General features: G+C 37.5%; 1 protein-coding gene across 1 annotated transcript in view; it reads right to left on the reverse strand.

Moving 5' to 3' along the window:
• The window catches only part of akap6 (A kinase (PRKA) anchor protein 6), a 210068-nt gene extending 188535 nt beyond the window's left edge, over positions 1-21533 (reverse strand). The window contains exons 1-2 of the mRNA XM_052146055.1: positions 21288-21533; positions 4590-4968 (exon numbers count right to left, since the gene is read on the reverse strand). Coding sequence (XP_052002015.1) covers positions 4590-4925 — 336 coding nt within the window. The 5' untranslated portion in view covers positions 4926-4968; positions 21288-21533. The remainder of the gene's footprint in view (positions 1-4589; positions 4969-21287) is intronic.
• Positions 21534-22257: the final 724 nt, after the last annotated feature.

The following is a 22257-nucleotide window of genomic DNA, read 5'->3' on the forward strand; positions in this document are numbered from 1 at the left end:
ATTTTATTATTTGTCTCTGACCCTACTAGATTTATGCCTTGCCTCAACAGAATAATTAATTCCTTTTCCAGGTTTCCAGGATACAAAGTCATCTGGTCAAAATCCAAAGCTTTGGCTCTGACAGTGTACTGTTCAGTAACGGCCTTCCAGCCGGGCGTCTTCCAGTGGCCTAAACAGGTCATTAAGTATCTGGGTATTTTATTCCCAGCAAATTTGTCTGATTTAGTTAGAGTTCATTTTGACCCTTTAATTAATAGGTTTTCGAGCGATGTGGACAGGTGGGCTTCATTACATTTATGTACCCCCCCCCCGGCAGATACTCTGGAAGTGGTGGTTACTGCCTGTGACAGAGCTTCAACTTCTCTTAAGAGAGTATGGAAGAAAGATTTAGATTTGGTATTGGAGGAGAGAGTGTGGGCTAGGATTCTAAAAAACATCAATTCTACATCTATAGATGCAAAGGTGCGTCTGATGAAATTTAAGATTTTACATCGATTCTATTGAACCCCATTTAGATTGTATATTACTTGTATAGAGTTGGGCCGGGTGGCGGCTTTTGAGGGGTTGGTTTGTAGAAGGCTGATCAACACGCGATTATTTAATAAAAATGGGGTAGGTATTTGGTTTTGTGGAGGGCTCTCGGAGGGATACGGAGTGGTGGTGTGGGCTAAAGCACATAACTGTTAATAAGAAGGTTGCTGGTTCGATCCCCACGGCCACCACCATTGTGTCCTTGAGCAATGCACTTAACTCCAGGTTGCTCTGGGGGGGGATTGTCCCTGTAATAAGTGCACTGTACTGTAAGTTGCTTTGGATAAAAGCGTCTGCCAAATGCATAAAAGTTTAAAAAATGTAAAAGATACGGTGGAGGGAGATGACTTATTTTGAATGTGTGTACGTTCTTATTGTTTTTATCTTTTGTTTTTTTTCTTATTTCTTTATTTTTTCTGAATGCTGTCTGTTGACATTATTGTATGTGTTTCATTATTGGTTTGATGTCTGGCCACTGGGGTGTGTGTGTTTGTGTTGGGAATGTTTGGTGGAAAGGGTTTAGGTTTATGTAATGGGATTCCATGTTTCCTGTTATGTTAATTGGATTTGTCATTGGAATCAATAATAATTGTGAATTGCAAAAAAAAAAAAAAAGACTGTGCTGGCGAAGACTGGAGATTCCGGCACCGGCTGCAGTAGAGGGAAGGAGTCTTGTGAACGAGTGTGCGCCATAGTCGCACAATAGCAGATCTGTTAAGAGTGTGTTCGCAGATGAGTTTGTGAGATGTGGAAGTCAGTAGCAGATCCGTAGGAATCCTCCTAAGAAGTGTAGTGAGGTGCAGACAATAGCAGCCAGCAGATTTGAAGGTAATCACATTCCCGACAGGCAGGCAGAGATGAGGAATCCTCCATTGAAATTTGTGAATGCAGAGAACAAGCGTAAAGCAATCTGGAAGGTAGCCACACTCCCGACACACGGGCAGAGAAGGGCAACCAAACAGATACACAAGACAATACCAACTAGGCAAAGAGAGTGAGGTAAGTTACATCACATCAAATAATAATCTAGCAAAGACCACTGAGAACATGAAGGGTTTAAGTAGGGAGTGAATTAGAGGAGAACCAGGTGTTGCTAGCATGCTAATTAGTGGCATGATCAGCATTCCCTGGGAACAATAAATAAAAATAAACCGACAAATTCACTGGAGCCGTGACATCCACAGGTTGCCGAACACACTATTGTTAAAGACATTGAGATGGTGAATCTTTATTTAGTTTGCTGTTCTAAATAAGACTGTTGCTCCCAGACTGTCTGATGAAGAGCATGTAGCCTGAAACGTCATGTTTGTTCATTTTTGTGGTGAGCTCATACTTATTTTTTGGGAGCAACAGTGTGCTGACTTTTCTGAGTTTTTGTGGACATATGTTTTTGGTCATGCACCTGTACTCATTATATTGTTTGGATGTGCATTCTTTCTACGACTTTTGTTCTAAATAAGGCCTCAACAAACTACAAAATGATGAAAGAACAAATTTGATAAACAATGGGGTCCATGCTTTCGATTGACGTTCATACATCTGAGAGAGATTTTGTAATAGATAGAGTAAGGGGTCATTCAGACCGAACACATCCAAACAAAGCTATACGAGGTGCAACGAATATTATAGAACGCAGCTGTCTCGTGACGTGTTTTAAAAGCTTGCATTCCTTTAACTTGCATGAGACGCTGAACAAAAGCAAGACACAGCAAAACGATCAAATGTGTCCATATGGCGCAAGTTTACTTAGAAAAGAAATTGCAAAACAGCACAGACAGATGCAAAAATACAATCGTTGTGAATGGTCTTATAGAGTGCACCTGTTTTCAGCCTGTAACAGTAAAATACATCATAATTCCCATAATTGTCTGCAAACAGAAACATAGGATGGTTTTTACTGCACCCTAAAACTGGATCACAAAAATGTATGTGTGATGCTCAGTATGAGACAAAAATTGGACCATCTAAATACATATTAAATTATATTATTAACCTTTATTAAACTATATTTCCAACAATACATATTCATACATGACTGCCAGTGGGCTGTCTACCTGAATTACATACAAAAAAAAAAAATAATAATAATAACTTTCTCTATCATTAGATTTACTGAATCTTTAATTGTTCATATTACTAAAAAATGCATGTAACCAAGTAAACTTAATTTAACCGAGTTGTATCAATGAAAAAAGTTTACTTTAATCCATTTGTGTTTGGACAACATGAATATTTTTCGATTGGTTAACTGAAACTGGGCAGGTAATTTCTGGTTCCCATCATGGTTTGCCTGGGACTTGATAGAGAGAGTAAATGTTAAAATGAAGTGTAATTGTATGTGTTTTTGTGCAAGATTAAAGGGGGATACTTTTTAGTGTTCAATGTTTTTTTTTTTTTTTAGATTTAGAAGAGTTTCTGTTATGCTGGAGTTTTGGGGGTTACCATTATGGTGAAGAATAAATCTTGTGATTAGGATGAGGACAGAAACATGCTACGCATGCTACATTTTGCTCTCTTTATTTAGCAATTGCTGCACTAACCATAGCATAGTTTCATCTGCACTCTGTAGTGCTTCCCACCAGAATGTACTTGGTATGCTAACATTCACTGTCACTTGCTAGTATATAAAGAAATAAATGTCAAAATTTTGCTGCATTTACCCAATTCAGTTAGGTTAATTCAGTTGAGATTACATAGAAATTATAAGTTAGGAAAACTCACTTCAAACATGTGGAAACACTGTACAGGCCAAAAAGTAATTTTGTATTTCTTTTTGTAAATATCTGTGCTTTGACATCTGACAAGTTATGCTCTTATCAGAAATACTGTCAGTCGAATGAGTAGAGGAATCCGAAAAAAACCTCTAGACCACTTAACGACTGATCCACGACCAATCACATTAACAGAGAGAACGCAAAGATCCAGTACAGCTCCCAAAGTCATTACTGTGTTTTAATCTTTAAAGCATCTCTCTCCACCTCAGTGGCCTGACATAGAGTGTTCGGTTTATGATCCTTGAAGAAATGGGACAACCTCATTCCAAAGAGTATTTTATTGGAAAAAGCAGGAGATTTTGTCAGGAATATTTTTGGTCCATTTACCAGAATAGTAAACTATCATACAGTATAGGTGACCTCAAAGCTAATAGACATGCTAAAAGCCACAAAACTTCACTACAGCAAAAAATATTGAAATTTGCTTTAAAATATTGAAGGTTATATGGCAATGTTGTATGACTACATCTGCTCCAATATAATGATTATGACTATTAGAGGCAAGATATGTCCAGATTTAATCTTAAAACCAAAAGATAATTATGTATATTTATTTGCATGAAGAAATTAATGGCAATTTTTTAGAACCATTAAAGGAATAGTTCACTGAAATGAAAATGTTAAGACATTATTTAGTCTCAAACCAAATATTGCAACTATGGCGAAAAAAATTGCACATCATTTAGTGTTTGCATGCACGCTAATACACTGCTAACTACCAAAAAATCTGCTTATTCAAAATTATCCGACAACATTTTAACATTAAATTTGAAATCATGTAATTATTCTCTAAATTTGAAGTCAAAACGTAAGTAGGCATGGCAACATCACTTGCACGCATTAGATAAGCCAGAAAGAATGCTAGTAAAGATGTTTACAGTACATGCAATGTCAAATTGGGGTAATGGGCAAAAATCTAGAAGTGGTGATTGCTTTTTGCTTACACTGCTTACAACTTTACCCCTGTACTGTAACCACACACATTGTCGGCTTACTACGCATAATCGGTGCATGTAAACACACTCATTGACATCAAACCTCATAGGTTCTCGTGTGTCCATGACATCAAACCTGTGTCATTGTCGCCATATTGGATTTGGGAACTGCTGTTGGGAGATGATCCACATGAGGGTAAGTTAATGGCCAGGTTTTAATTATTAGGTGAACTATTCCTTAAATATAATTTTTTTATTGTTGTGACTAATTTAATGACAATAAAAGCAAAACCTTTTCAACCGACTGCATCATCATGATGCACTGCTCAGTGAGAGACAATACTCTTACCTTGAGTTGTACCAGGTGCACATCCACATGTCTATTGATGCTATCTTGCTGCACAGAGTGTGTGAGGTCTCTCACTCTCTCCGTCGTGGCCTTCAACCAGGTCTCGATCTCCGGCAGGTGAAGAACGACCTTCCAGTCCGCCCCTGTGTGGAGTGCTGGAGGCTTCTGGTAACTCCGATTGGGATCTTGTTTCTGGGTTGCCCCATCCCCGCTAACGCTTGGCACACATGTTTCTGAATCATCGTGTTTATCCGTGAAGGGTTCCAGGGTTGGGGTCACAGAAGTTATCATAGGTGAGGAAGCCTCGCTGGCCACTGGCGATACAGCAACGTTCATGGCGAAACACAGCGTAATCCTGAGAATGGGGCTTTTGGTTTAACTGTGCAGAGAGGAGAGGAGACAGAAAAAAGAATGAGACCAGGAAAGAAGAAATTATAGTGAGAAATTCTAATCAATATTACATTCTAGAGACTTGTGCAGGAGATCAGCCGTTACAGAAATACTTAAACCAGCCCATCTGGCACCAACAATCATGCCATGCAATTATCTAATCAGTCAATCATGTGGCAGCAGTGCAGTGCATAAAATCATGCAGATACGGGTCGGGAGCTTCAGTTAATCTTCACATCAACCATCAGAATGGGTAAAAAATGTGATTTCAATGATTTGTAGCATGGCATGATTGTTGGTGCCAGATGGGTTGGTTTGAGTATTTCTGTAACTGTTGATCTCCTGGGATTTTCACACACAGTCTCTAGAATTTACTCCGAATGGTGCCAAAAACAAAAAACATCCGTGAGTGACAGTTCTGTGGATGGAAACACCTTGTTGACGAGAGAGGTCAACAGTGTTGTGGCTGATCAGTGTAAACTCTTCTTCTGGTGACTAAATAGGCTGTAATTTGGTAAACACTTGAATATAGCCCACTGTAAAGTTAGCCAAGTATTTATGTACTGTATATATATAAATACATTTTCAAAAGTTTTAGAAAATTGCCATATAATAGAATAAACTAACAAAGTTCTAATTTTACATTTCAACACAACTGGCTCGACAATATCTGGCTCTCCTTTTGCAGTAGTTTTGTCCTCCAGGCAAAATCATAGTGTTACTTAGAAAATAGTAGTAATAGCACTCTTCTTATCAGCAAGCTGCACAGTTTAAAGTTACTTTCATGTCCGTAGTAATGAATCAATGCCTTAGTAAGCACCACTAATAAGAATGCAATTACAAACAGTTGCACAGCATCATTTTGTGTAAAATACACATTTGTAATGATTATCTTTAGCACTAACTCACTACCAATGTTATCATTACATTATTTACTGTAACATGAACATTAAACTGGCATGATATTAAACTGGAACAGTGATAGTCATTATCTCATTATCTCACCAGCATTATTCAGCATTGAAAATCTAGGACATTCCAACCTAGAAATCGATTGAAAATCAATATCCTGAACGATCCAGTTTATGTGGCTGATTAATATGCTGCTTCAGCACTGAGTGATGCGGTCCCACCAAAAGCATCACAGCAATGTAATGAATTGTTCAGCCTATGTGACTTCCTAGCATTTACGGTTCATTTGCATGTGCTGTTTGTTAAAGCATGGATGAAGCCATCCAAACTGATTCATAAGCTGACATTAAACATGAAAGGGCAGATCAAATCTGTCCAGATGTGTTTGCAAATCCATCTGCAAGAGAACGGCTTATAATAACAAACATCTGCATCATGGAAACATACAAACAAGCATTCGCAAGAACACAGGATTACAGAGGGCCTTACACGTGATTAGCATATTACATGCATGCATAATATATTCAAAACATGACATAAACACCGAATGGATCTTTTACTATGTCGAATCTCATTTCAAGCTGGCACTTCAAGTGCATACTCAGCTTGTAAGGCATTTACATGATATGGGTAAATGTAATGCAAAAGAATGTATCTTTACAGGTCTTTACAGTAAGTAATGACAGAACTGCCATTTTTGGGTGTCAACTCTCCTTTAAACACCATATGTCAATTTCTTCAAATATTCCTTCAATATAATGTAACACAGAAAAACACTTCAGAAAAATAGATTATATCATGAAACAATGCCAGCTGAAGTGTTCATCTCAAACAATTTACATTCATATATGTGTTTCTGCCTGCTTTTTCATTACAGAAGTGACAATAAATAAGCAGGTGGTATAATGACTACCTTGCATGTGCTTTACTTCATTATACCGGGCACTCAATAAACCAGCCAGCAGTTCTGCTGACTTCACAAAATACTCTGAAAATAGTCTAACTCCTGAATCACAATCTCACCACAGTTATAATGAATTGAAAAAAGCACACAAATGCAGCTGCATCTGAGAAAATGGGTCACATTTTACTTTTAGTGCATGTTTACATTTATTTAAGTGCTGCTGAGTAATACTTATAAACTATTATGTACCTCATTAACTACGTACTTAAATTATGTGTAACCGTCCCACACCATTTGTGCTCTGGAAATATGGTGTCATTTGGTAATCGAATCAATGTTTTTGAATTAATACTTTAACCTCTTCAACTTTACATACTGTGGACTATTTGGCAAAAATTGGTATAATTTTTTTAGAAACCTCCCCAAATACAAAATATTAATATTATTAATGTTTACAATCTTATGATGAATAGAATAAATAAAAAAAATATATATATATTCTAAATTTGTTAGCATGTAATTCTGACTTTGTTCACCCAATCTCACTCCAAAAAGTCTTATTTTATTCCACTAGATGGCAGCAAATACTAGAAAAAACTTTTTCCCTCCATCACCTTTCTTCACAATAGGCAGATCTGAAATGTAGGTGGCACTCTAACGCACATTAGACCACACAGATGTGCTCATCCATAGACATTCAGTCTTATTTTCAGTTCATGCACCACCCTCATTGTTTCATCGAATATCTCTGCCTCTGAGTGGACTAGAATCTCAATATAGCTGTCATTAGAAAGCTGAGATCCTCCCCATTGCGTTGATGCATAGTAAATATTTGATTGTTTATAGTCAATAACATATATTTATGTTTTCCTGCTGGACCGCATATTTTGTTCTTGACATCTAAGATACAACCCCAATTCCAAAAATGTTGAGGCAGTGTGTAAATGCTAATTAAAACAAAAATGAGTGATTTTTAAATTATAATCACTCTTTGCTATATTGAATGCTCTACAACTACACATTTTATTAAGTTTTACATTGTGAATTTCAATGTTTTTTTTTTTTTAAATGTACAGTAATTTCAAATCAGATGATTGCAACACACTCCAAAAAAGTTGTGACAGTCAAGAATTTTCCACTGTGAAACATCACCATTTCTTCTAATAACACTTATGCATTTGGGCACTGAAGACACAAGTTTGTTAAGTTTAGAAAGTGGAATTTCCCCCCATTCATCCATTATGCAGGTCTGCACAGTTGTACAGGGTCTTTGTTGCCGGATGGTGTGATTAATAATGCGGCACACATTCTCAATTGAAGACAGGTCAGGACTGCAGGCAGGCCAATCTAGCACCCACACTTTCGGCTTACACGGCCATGTACTTGTTATCTGGGCAGTATGTGGTTTGAAGTTGTCCTGCTGGAAAATGCAGGGATGTCCCTTGAAAAGACGGTGCTGGATGGCAGTATATGTTGCTCAAAACTGTTTACATATCTGTCTGTATTCATGGTGTTCTCACAGCTGTGCGAGTTACCCATGCCGTGTGCACTGGCACACCCCTGGTCTATACAGACACTGGCTTTTGGACCTGATGCTGATAAAAGCTTGGATGGTTCTTTTCCACTTTGGCCCAGATAACACGATGGCTGTGTTTTTCAAAAACATTTTGAAATGTGGACTCATCGTCCCAAAAAAACACAGTTCCACTGTTCTACTTTCCATCTAAGATGAGACTGAGCCCAGAGAAGTTGGCAGCGCTTCTGGACAGTGTTGATGTATGGCTACTCCTTTACATAGTAAAGTCTTAACTTGCATCTGTGGATGCAGCGGCGAATGGTGTTGACTAACAAAGGTTTACTAAAGTAATCCCAAGCCCATGTTCATGATATCCATTACAGATGAATGATGTTTTTTTAAGATTGTGATGCATGAGGGATTAGAGGCCATGCGCATTATGAAGTGGTTTTCGTCTTGCCCTTTTAAAATATTTTACCAGATTCCTTGAATCCTTGAAACTATATTGTGCACTGTAGAGGGTGAAATGCCCAAATTCATTCCAATTTGTCTTTGGGGAACATTGTTCTCAAAGTGCTGGATTGTTTGCTGAAGGATCTGTTGGCAAATTGACAAGTCTCAAATGATCCTTGATCTTAAAGGACTAGGCTGTTGAAGGCTCCTTATATACTATGACACGATTGCCTCACCTGTTTAACATCTCTTGTTTCACATTGCCTTGTTATTTGAGAATGAGAACTTTCATTTGATATGTGACTTGTCTATTTAAGTGCTATTTGAAAAAGACTTTTAAATTCATATTATTACTTCTACAACGTGACCTCTAGGTGGCACTGATTTACGCAGTGAATGTTTTTAGGCCTTATTTTGTTATTTTATGTTACATAAATGCAGAATTGTTGGTTATCTATGAAATGTTCAGATTTTAAGCTTTCAACCGATATCACATATGCCTGACTTATGTATTCGGAGGCTTGAAAATGTAATCATAACATTTATTCACGGCATAGTGCCCCCTTTTGGACACAACAGCGGGTCTGCAGACTTGAAGAGAACAGGTCGCTCTAGTTCACTTCCATTGTTTTGGATGTGAAAAAATATGTGCTGTGAATGAATCTTTTAAGTTAATGAATCGTTCTTGTTCACTTAAATTTTTTGTCATGAATGACTCATATTCAGTCTCACTCATACCAAGAAAGATGCTCATTTGTCACCATCTAGTGATTTATCATCTGCAAACGTGGCCTACTAAACACATTTTTTGTAAAATAATTCAAAACATTGACATTCATTTTGTTCCCTCCTTTTGCCTTTTTCGGACATGTTTTGGATGAGTGGCAATGGCAGAGAAGGATTCATTTATAAGCGATATCTGTCAGGCCTGTAAAACACAGATTGGCACAGGATTCTAGATCACCACCATTTTTTTATTTATTATTTCCCCAGTTTGGAATGCACAATTCCCAATGTGATCTTAAGTCCTCATGGTGGTGTAGTGACTCGCCCCAATCCGGGTGGCGGAGGACAAATCTCAGTTGCCTCCACGTCTGAGACATTCAATCAGTGCATCTTATCACATGGCTTGTTGTTCGCGTTACCAATGATAATAGCGTGAGCCTCCACACGCTCGACGTCTTCGTGGTAATGCGATCAATGAACCACGTGATTGATTGTCTCAGACAAATTGGGAGGCATCCATGCATAACTCACCATGTGCCTCACAGAGAGTGAGAACCACATTATAATGACCACTAGGAGGTTAACCCAAGGTGACTCTACACACCCTAGCAACCGGGCCAATTGGTTGCTTAGGACGCTTGACTGGATTCACTCAGCACGCCCTGCATTCAAACTTGTGACTCCAGGTGTGGTAGTCAGCATCTTTACTTGCTGAGCTACCCAGGCGCCCCTCTAGATCAGCAACCTTGAATTTACTATAGTAACACTAACTGTAAATAGGGCAGAAATAGATTGATAATAAATATTATCATATCACTACTTCAGCTCTATTCAATTTTTCATAGGCTACATTAGGGTGGAGTGAGGGAATATAATATAAGTGCATAGACCTACGGGCTTTTTGGAATGATTGATAGTTGTGAGCTCTCTGGTGATTGTTTAACCCTTAATGGAATAGTTATTTACTGGAAAGGGGATGTGATTTCAAATTGCCCATGAATACTGCAAGTTGAAATTGCATTCACAACACAAACTTTTCTTGCAAAAATTGAGATATTTTCCAGTGCCGTTACTAGGATGTGATCTTTGAGGAGATATTTATAGTTTAACCCCCATTTACACCTTGCATTAACATGCAACTCTTTCTGAGTTTGTTTTTGTGTTTGGGTGTATATTTCATGCTGAGCATTGGTTTACATAAACTACTAAACTACAGTAGGATGGATCAATACAGGCATGTACAGCAGTACTGGGAGTGAATGATAGCAGTGTGCGATGACTTCAATCTCTGCAGAGTGCTGCTCCAGTAATCCCATAACACCAACATTAAGTTCTCTAACTGCATTTAAAACCTATTTCCAGTCATGCTGTGATTCACTATGGCTGGCATCATTTGAGTTATAGAGGAGCTATTCCCACATGATAGAAAGGAAGACCCCTTCTACTACTCTGTAGGAACCAATTCAATGAAATGGAGAGCAAACTAGAGACTTTTTGTGTAAAAATTAATAGAGTAATTTCTGTGACGCCGGCATCACCAAACAGAACTGCATAAAATGATGACAGTTTTCAAACAGGTTTCTTCCCTTTTGTCTTCCATTTGTCAGGCAATCAGATAATTCTCCCCGAGACAAAGAAAGCACTCAGTTAATGTCTACAGTCTACTGTTCATTGTTTGCTTGTGTAAATACAGTGCAGTCAGAAGTATCCAGAGAGCAGGATAGTGAACACTTTAAAGGGATAAAATGGTAGCATTCTTCTCCCTGGGGCTCTGGTCCAAATACACTGAATTATTAATCATTTCCACAAGCAGATCCCCCACCACCAAATGAACTTCACACCTTCAAAAAAAAAAAACAAAGAGGCAATATAACATTCCAGAAAAAATTAAACCTGCATAAATATATTTACTTTCAATTCAAATAGAATTAGTGACTTTTTCCCATGCAGTAATAACCCAGATAGCAAAATTATTTTGGCCCGATCTGGTTGCATTCCATGTGGGAATTTGTCCCACATACCGCATGGAATTATGGTCCAAAATTGACCCAAAAGCCACTTACCGAATGCAGGCTGTATCCACCCCAGGAAGAACTCGAAGTAATACTTTGTCAAGCCGAAATTGTAAAACTGAAATTCTAAAGGTTCTCTCAGTAACTTTTGTCTTTGTGTCATCTTGTACTTACACTGACACCTAGTGGCTTGGATGCAGCATCATTTAAAATCAATAGTTTTCATTTTCAGATGCCATTGGAGAAATGTAGTATTCACAGTCAGTCATGATTACTTTAATCAATGATGGAAAGTGTCAAATAACAAGACGGTTACTGAGATTAAGCGAGTATTATTCGACTGGTCGTGTGATTCTAACATGGCAGCCCCCATGTGCGGACCCTCTCCATGTAGAATAAACCAGCTCTTATAAGGTTACTGATGTGCCTGGAGTCTTCATTTCACAATCTGCTCATGATTTTATACATATATTGCAAAATTACAATTCTTGTCTTTAGAAGTTTTTTAATGAGGAAACAATTGCTGAGTGCACCTTTAAATGGTTGTTACATTTGCGCAAAAATAGATTATGAATAGCCTTTATTATTCCTTTCTAAATCAAGTTACACTTTTCAACCGATTAAGTTCAACTAATTCTGCTTCTAACAGGCAAAGTTCCTATTTGTCTGCCAATCTCTGCTTCAGAACTGCAAAACATCAGGAGAATTAAAATGGAGATGTAATTTAATGAAATTGTAGACTGGAAAGCTAAACTCAGCCAAGACACGGTACATTACCCTTCACAAACCTGCAGAAGAGTTTTTGGCAGAACACAGGTACATCATTTCTGTCTCGCTGTTTCCCTCCTGCTCTCCTCTGGATGAAAACCAGCCTGTCTCTGTGACCTTGAACTTTCACTGCATATTGACATCAGATGGGAGAATGCTTGCTTGTATTTAATGCTTTAACAATAGCTATCCATTACAGTTGAAGTGTTATAGACAATTATCATATAACACACTGGCTCAACTTACAGAAAGAACATCAGGCTTCAGTAATCAGTTAAAAGGCCTGGGCCCTGTTCTTTAAATACCTGGCTTTGACTGTCCTCATAAATTTTGGTTACTGTCTGAATTTCCTTTCTCCTCATTTTGAACACTTTACAATCTATACAATATATTTTTAAATGATTTTAATTATGCCCTGCTCGACAACAAGACATGTATTTTTTGTCACACGGAATAACTTAATATTGTTTAGTGTTTTACGTACAAACAAGAACAAAAAAAGAGTAAGTATAACTTTTAAGCAAACTGTTCCCAGAACAACATGTTTTAACATAAAAAGAACAATGAATAATATTCCAAATATAAGTTCTCAAAGAAATTTTAGACATTAATCCACACTTAATGGGCAATACACATCAGTGTTCCGCATATTTTGACACTATCCCTGTTAAACCTAACCAACCTCTTTTTGCGAAAAGTTATACTTGAAAAGTGTGCCTGTAATATCTGTCAAATAAATTTTACGTTAGTGGCTTAAGTGTCTAAATGCTTTTTGGGGCCACTTAAAAGCAGAACACCCACACAGACACATAAATAGTCATAGCTCTGCATGGCCAATGAAACATTGAGTTCTGTGACGTCAGGTCAAATCAGAGACTGTGTGAGGTATCAGATAAACTTTAATAATTCATATCACTAAGGCAATGACCTCACAAACGGCTACATCTGCCATTTTTGAGAAAGGATTGGGGAATGTTTGTTCTATTATTTATATGTACTGTATATATATATATATTTATTTATTTATTTTTCAGTCAGACTTTACATTAAGGGCTCCATGAGTAGGAGGGGATTCCCCGGCTGAGTCGTCATTCCTCCCAAGGTTTCCTCCTCGTTTGCTTAAACATTTTGGGGAGATTTCCATGCCACTGGCACCATAGAACTAGGGAGGTTTTAATTCACTATTCTTTGTTAAAAGGATTGTTCACCCAAAAATGAAAATTCTCTCATCATTTACTCACCCTCATGCCACCCTAGATGGGTATGACTCTCTTTCTTCTGCTGAACACAAACAAAGATTTTTAGAAGAATATCTCAGCTCTGTAAGTCCATAAAATGCAAGTCAACAGGGTCCAAAACTTTGAAGCTCCAAAAATCACATAAAGGAAACATAAAAGACTCCAGTGGTTGAATCCATGTTTTCAGAAGAGATATGATAGGTGTGGGTGAGAAACAGATCAATATTTGTCCTTTTTTACAAGAAATCTCCACATCTCTCCAAAGGGTCTACATCTTTTGTTTTTGGCAATGTGCATTCTTTGTGCATATCACAGCCTACTGGGCAGGGAGGATAATTTCTAGTACTAAAGGACATATAGCTTCTGAAGTTATGGATTTAACCACTGGAGTCTTATGGGTTCAATTATTTGCATTTATTTGCTTTTTGGAGCTTCAGATATTTGGACCCTGTTGACATGCATTTTATGGATTTACAGACCTGAGATATTCTTCTAATCTTAGTTTGTATTCAGCAGAGGAAAAAAAGACATACACATCTGGGGTGGCATCAGGATGAGTAAATTATGAGATTAATTTTTGGGTGATCTATCCCTTTAAGCTGCTTTGGAACAATATGTGAAATGCAATATGCAAATCAATTGAATTCATTTAAAATAGATTTCCTTGTCCAAAGTTTTAAGTATATGTCTGATGGTCATACAACACATCAATATTTCATTTTCAGGAGGGGCCTGACAACTGCAGTTTTTAATGATGCTGAGAAAATGCCTGAGAGAAGTGAGCCATTTACAATATGCAACAAATCCACTGCCAAAGAGCTAAATGGTGAAACTCGGGTCATTAGATGTACATTTTAATATTACATAGTAGTGTCATTCTTGCTTTAGAATATGCATTTGTCTGGTGTCTTTGCCCTCAGGGGGTGGGGGTTTAATAAACAGTTTTATCTAAAGTGACAGAGTAATCATTAAAGTGATTGCTCACCCAAAAATGAAAGTTCTGTCGACATTTGCTCACCCTTATTTTAGGAGATGACTCACAGATGAGTCACAGTCACTATTCACGTTCACTGTATGGACAATAGAGGCAATAAAAGTAAATGGTGACAGAAGGTACCAATCTGCCTCACATGTTCCACAGAAGAAAGAATCATACAGGTTTGGAACAACATGAGGGTGAGTAAATGATGACCAAATTTTCATTTTTGGGTGAATTATCCCTTTAAGCCACACCACACATTATGTCAGAGAAGTATAATAAAAAGCCATTCTATCTGCTCCCAAAGATTCAGAGAGTTTGTTTTAGTAGGTTGCACCCAGACTATTCCATATCAATTGTAAGGCAATGATACAAATCACTGTAAATGACAGTGTTAAAGCACAATTGGCTCTGGCATGGACGTTTTACTTTGTTAAAGTGCTTTTCGAAATTCATGTTTGCTATCCTGCTTCTCTTCTGGACAATTAAACCTGTGTCTCCTCAATATGTTGTTAACACTTAGGCCTAATCTTAAAATCAATGAGGGTGAAAGTCGGGAGCTGTGTCCCAAATGACACACTATACACAATGGACTTACTGTACATACACTCTGCACTCAGCCATGCACATTTCCAAAGTGTAGTATCGTCCCAAATGGAACACAATGTTTTTTTTACTACATTGAAGCATTTGCCATTTAACAGCTGATGGAAGTCACTTTTCAAACACATGCAATGTGTTGCTGCTAGCTTTAGCGAATTAGCCAAACTCAGTTCTACACCTATATCGCAAATAATGAACATATTCACACAGTGTGGGGTGATAATAATGCATTCAACTGAAATTTCTAAGGTGCTGTCTTGACTGAAGTTTCGCTAGTTGTTACATTCTCAATCTATTTACAATTTTACAACTGTACAACCTAGATGTGCATCCCAAACCATACACTTCTGCTCTACATCATTTTGTAGTAATTTTAATATGAGTACATGGATACTGCACTTCTCCAAACGGCAAAACGGAGTGTGGAATGTTGGACACTTTTTATACACTCAGCGCTCGTGGCTTGCTGTACGTAGTGGACAGGCAGGGTTAGGAAGGTTACTTTTGAAATGTATTTCACTACAGATTATAGAATACATGCTGTAATTTGTAATGCATTTCATTAGATTACTCAAAATCAGTAAATTATTCTAAATACTTTGGATTACTTCTTCAGCACTGGTAGATTGTTTCAATTTTTTTGACAATATAAACTATAAACAAAATACACATTACAAATACATTCTCTGAAAAACCTAAATATCTTATGCTGTGTTGTTTCTAAAACAAGATAAATCAAACAGAAAACGATAGAAAAATTATTTTCAAAAATAAGATTTTTGCCCTAATATCAAAGGTCTTACAAGAAAAAAAGAGATTATGATCTAACGTGAATTTTCTTGATAAATAAATATGATCGTGTCTGGAAGCATGTGCATGTAAAATGTCTAGAAATAGCATTTTAGCTTAGCATAAAGCTGACAATTTACACAAGGTATATTTCTATTTCTTCTGCTCCAGACTTACTTCAGACATTCTTCTCTGTCTGCTCGTATGAATGTAACACATCATAAGAAAGTGTTTCACCGCTGTTCAAATGCACTTTGTGTCACATTATTTATATGTATAAATGTTTTCCATCTGAAAGGACTAAATATTAAATTAAACAAATGACAATAAAATGCAAAGTAATCTCTTTCAGTAATCAAAATACTTTTTGAATGTAACTGTATTCTAATTATCAATTATTTAAATTGTAACTGTAGTGGAATGCAGTTACTTATATTTTGTATTTTAAATACGTAATCCCGTTACATGCATTCCGTTACTCCCAACCCTGTGGATGGGGTGGAGTAACTGGCAGCAATGGTATCCTGGCAAAACAAGATATGGCTTGGGTTCCTCCTTCAATGTAAATTCAGTGTAAGTCTATAGAACATTAACAATCAACATGATCAGTGATACAGCTATCATTCGTGTGATATCTATAATAATTATTGTTACTATGACTGGCCAGCTGTTGCCACACCTTTGGTCTTGATGGTAGATGGCAGCTGCCCTCATTATGTTAGAATAATAACAGAAACAAGTGGACATGATTGAGACAGAGACAGACTGACTGCACTGCGGTGTACAAATGGAAACTGAGACGTGAATGACACCACCATCATTGCAAGAGAAGAAAAGGCCAAGAATACAACTCAAGTAAAACTCAAACAAAATGTGGTTCACATCAGTCGTGTTTGGAATTGACACTTAAATTCCTTATTTCAGAGATTTACACAGTGATGGGAAGTTTATAGAGACCGACATCGTTTCATCAGTAAACACATCATAAATGATTCCACACAGGAGCAGTTTTAGAGCTATTAATAAACATTTTTCTTATTTTGAACGTATCTCTGCTGAGTGTGATGCACTCATGGTTTTTACAGGTTGCCAGTATGTCACCCACCATGACCTTTGATATTGACAACAGAACTATTCATATCTGTTTTCAATACAAATAAATGTTAGCATTTCACAAGTCATGTAATTTTACTGTGTGGGGCATAAACATAACTGTAGAATATAACTTGCAAAAGTGTGGCTAAGGCCATTTAAAATAAAATGGTATAGATATCGGCCGATCTTAGTTTTAAAAAAATCGATGATCGGTATCGCCACCTACCTAAACATCATTGCAGGCCAGGTACACCCCTTCATGGCAATGGTATTCCCTGATTGCAGTGGCCTCTTTCAGCAGAATAATGCACCCTGCCACACTGCACACATTGTTTGGGTATGGTTTGAGGAACATGAAGAAGAGTTTAAGGTTTTGCCCTGGACTCCAAATTCCCCAGATCTCAATCTGATTGAGCATCTGTGGGATATACTGGGCCAACAAGTCCGATCCACGGCAGCTCCACCTCACAACTTACAGGACTTAAAGGATCTGCTGCTAATGTCTTGGTGCCAGATACCACAGGACACCTTCAGGGTGTAGAGTCCATGCCTCGGTGGGTCATAGCTGTTTTAGTGGCATGCGAAGGACCAACAGAATATTAAGCAGGTGGTCATAATGTTTTGGCTCATCAGTGTGTGTGTATATATATATATATACATATACACTTGATATGTAAAATATTAAAACTTTGAACTTGAACTTTGAACTTGAAACATACATTGAAAATATGTTCATCATAAAAGCGGCATGTCCATTGACCTGGATGTCAACTTCTCAAGTTCAGTATAATATTTTTGACTGTCATACTGACTTCAGTAAATCTATCCAACAGGTGGAATGTTTTAGAGTGAGACAAACCTACTAATATCACAAAACATCACATAAATGAATAAAATAAATTACATTTTAAATTCACATAATCTTCTACTAATAGTGATACTGAGGAAACAGATAACTAAACTAATAGGATTTCCATCCATAAAAATGTGTTTAATAGTGTATCACTATACTAAGACACATATGAGGGGGTCATAAAATGTACTGAATATAGGAATGAGATAGAGAGCAGTTTTGTCTCCTGGGCATGTGATGCAATAAAAGCAGAAACAAAGATTATTCCCTGTCTATATAACATGGGTCAACACTGGGGAATAGAGAGGGTCTGTTCACCCAACCCCTACGTTCCACACTCAAATACACACACAGACAAGTGTCTAAAGCACAAACCCTCATCACCATAATAAAACAAGGATCTCATGGGAGAGGGAGGGGCAGATCACAGACGACTGGCTCTCAAAACCCAGTGACACAACAAGCACAACTGCAACAGTGTGTAGGGCCACAGAGATGAAATACACCGCTATCTTAGGACATTAGAATGCCTAAAGACACACTAAAATGCATCTGTTATTTAGTGCATTTTTTGCTTCTCTCTGCTACTCACTAATTCTAATACACACCCTGCTTATATATTTCTTCTTTCAGCTGCTCCCATTAGGGGTCGCCACAGCAGACCATCTGTGATCCACATATTTGACTTGGCACAGGTTTTACACCGGATGCCCTTCCTGACGCCACTCACACCTACAGGGCAATTTAGAGTCTCCAATTCACTTAAACTGAGCACACGGAGGAAACCCACACGAACACGGGGGAACATGCAAACTCCACTAAGTTGTGAGCCCCAGTTGAGCCAGGACTCAAACCCAGGACTTTCTTGCTGTGAGGCGACAGTGCTAACAGCTGAGCCACAGTCCCTACCGTTTAATGTCCCGGGAGTTGATTTAAACCTTTTTCTTTTTATTATATGAAAGTCACATCAAACAAATGAAGGAAAAAAAACTTTTCTTGTCTGTCTTTTTCATCTGTGCTAGCTTATGTACTGCTCCAGCTGCTCTGAGAACTTGCCAAATATTGTTGACTTTTATGATAAATTGTTTGCTATGTTCCTTATGGGTGAGTCACTTTGGACAAAAGCATCTGCTAAATGTAAATGACCAAATGGAAACTTTTTACCAGGCCTTCATCGTTTATTTGTGATCATTTTTGAATGCCTTTTATGTATATATTTTATACTTTTAGCTTTGTCCCAGACCCAGACTTTTAATATTGAACTGTGACGAGGAGGGCGTGGCCGGGCTGTAAGGATAGAATTGTCCTAATCAGCCGGGAGGGGGATAAAGCTGAGCCAGAGGCACCAGTTTGAGAGAGAGAGAGAGAGAGCGAGAGTGAGTGAGCTAGAGAGAGAGACAGAGAGCGAGAGAGAGAGAGAGAGAGAGAGAGAGAGAGAGAGAGAGCTACTTTGTGTGTGCCTCTATGTGTTTATTTTTGTGTGTTTGTTTATGTTGATTTATATCATGAAAGTTATGTTGACTGTTCTGCAGGTTTTTGCCTCCTCCTTGCCCATCCTGAACTCCGCTACATAAACCATTATAAAAACGCTAATTATTACATATGTAAAACTATGATTATTTAAACAAAAACTGAAATAAACATAAACCATTTCAAGATTATTGTGCAAAAATATTTCTATACATTTTCAAAAATTACGACAGTCAAACACCCAACACCAAAAATGATGCCCCTAATATTTTTATTTCAGCAGTTAGTGTACTTGTTTACCAAGTCACCAAAAGTGTCAATGAAGAGCATGCTTGAGATGAAATATGAGACAAATGTAGTATGAAGAAAAAGAAAATTCAATATTAAAATCACTTGTGAGCTAAATATATTTATTGGCCATCATACCATCAAGCTATAATTTTGCCAAATCAGGCAATAATGTGAAAATATTATTTACTTGTGTTTATTTAGGATATATAAAATACCATGAAATTAGCCTCAGCAAGAATTTTATTTAAAAAACGTTAAAAATGTCATTTTTACCACAGAATTATATAAAACACAATACAGAATTGGAGATGTGCTAGAAATTTCCATCACTTTCAAAAAAAATTATAAAAATGACACATCTCTTGTGATGCGTGTACTGTACATACACTGTTGGACACTGTTAGCATACAAATTGAAAAAAAAATTGTAAGAGTGTGAATTTTTTTTATAAGACTTAACTTTCTCGAATTCCACAGTGTAAAAGTGCCCAAGTTGAAGTAAACCCATATATCTTATGTATAGTATCATAGGGTCCAAAAGGCTGAGACTACATTGAAAATATGGGATTGAAAATCTCATTTAAACCTGGAAATCATTTTCTTTTTTAAATCTGAAACAAAGACACATAATTAAATAAAATTTATTTTAAGAAATATTTAAGATTCCAGTTTCTATGCCACTAATAAAATACACAAAACTTTTCTTTCAAACTGTTATGCTGATAATATAATCTGTAATGACTTTTTATATATAAAAATTGAAAAAGTATGCAAAAATAGAAGCATTTTCAGTAGTGGACTCTAGTGGAATATTGTATATTTTATGTGTGTATATTGTATATTCTGTGGAATGATGTAAAATTAGTACTTAATATACTGTAGCATGTTTGCTGTGCCCTTTGAAGTACCACCAAGACAAAATCCTATTCCACCTCATCAACTTACTTGGCCAAAACACATAAGATCTGATTCTTAATCTGAACCTGCAGTGCAACACCACACCTTAGCACTCATGCTGCCTTTTACAATAGATTTGCTTCCTTCTCTGTATCTCCAAGCATCTGTCGCCCAAGATCACACAAGCCAAACAAAGCTGGGCGTATGTTTGGGCTCAAGGTGATGAAGCAGCATCTAAAGGAGACAGAACCATGACTGAGCAATGACAGAACCACCCAGACGTGTCCACAGCACCACATGGCCTGAGAAATGCTTATTAACCCTCAAATCCTGCGTTCCCCACCCTGCAGCATCAAGAGCTAAAGATCTATGCACTTGATGAGCTATTGAGCTACAAACGTGCTGCTTAATGCAAACACACAAGGCTGTTACAGGAAAACAGTGGGCCATACTTCCGTATAAGGGCGGGTGGAGAATACACACTGACACACTCACATTCCCATCTTTATAGACCGAAATAGCACCACTGCAAAAAGAAAACGACATTGACTGGGATTTAAAAGGCTTCAATGTATATGTTTGGCCCCTCTTGTGGATACTATTTGTGTATGCGACAGCTTCGTCCTCTGCAGGCCACTTTGACAAAGCAACGTGCTTCATACCTCCAATAATACCCATCAACTAGAGTCAAATCTTTTGCTAGTAAAAGATAATATCCATATTCATTTCTATCCAGGTCTTTTTTTTAAATAAACATAAATCCAGTAGCTCTTAGCAGTAGAATACAGAAGCCGGGTACTCACCACAACACTACACTACTCCATTTTTCCTTCCAGTGCGGTGTGTGAGGGAGGTGTCTGCTATATGATCTACCGCAAGGCTGCCTGCCTCGAGCAGCCCTCGCTGGACGGATGCTGATGATGTAGCGCCTTTCAGGAGAGCAGCCCAGTTACCTTGGAAACTGAGGAGTGATGGAGGGGTCATGCTGCACTGTGATTGGCTGGAGAGGGGTGGTGCCTCCTGCTGTTGGGCCCCCGGTGGGAGTGGCTAGAAATGAGGAGAGAGGAAGCAGAGCTGTGAGAGCAGATGCACTGTATCAGGGAGAGAAAGAGAGAGCGAGAGAGAGAGAGAGAGAGAGAGAGAGAGAGAGAGAGAGAGAGAGTCCTTTTAGTGTGCAATAACACACACAGAAACATCTTTATTACATTCATCATAACACAAATAATGTATGAAATGCATGCCAATCCTACTATTCACAATATCTGAGCATAATATAGCCTTTTCATATATTCTAACATAGAATATGCAATTATATAATTGCAAATATTAAAAACATAGCAAAACAAACAAACTCTTAAATGGATACAGAATTGTTTCTCTCCTTAAGTACTGTGGCAGTATAGTGATGGTGTCAGATGGTACTTTTACAAATACTATGGCACTTAAAGGAATATTCTGGGTTCGCTACAAGTTAAATTGGGACATTCTGTCCCAATACACTTATAAAAGTATCAAAAAGCAATTATATTACGATGTCTATTGAACCACGGTAATACTATGGTGTTTTGGACATGCGCTTTGGTAGTTTCATCGTACTCTTTTAAGTAAATAAGATGGTATTACTAAATAAATATTCCATGTTCAATACAGGTTCAGCTCAATCAACCTTTTTTTAAACAAACAAAAAAAAGAGGCACAAATTGAGCTTACAGTGAGGCACTTACAATGAAAGTGAATGGGTCAAAATGTGAAGCAAACATAAATTGTTCTGTA

Source organism: Xyrauchen texanus, chromosome 16 (assembly GCF_025860055.1).
Source record: "Xyrauchen texanus isolate HMW12.3.18 chromosome 16, RBS_HiC_50CHRs, whole genome shotgun sequence".
Classification (NCBI taxonomy): domain Eukaryota; kingdom Metazoa; phylum Chordata; class Actinopteri; order Cypriniformes; family Catostomidae; genus Xyrauchen; species Xyrauchen texanus.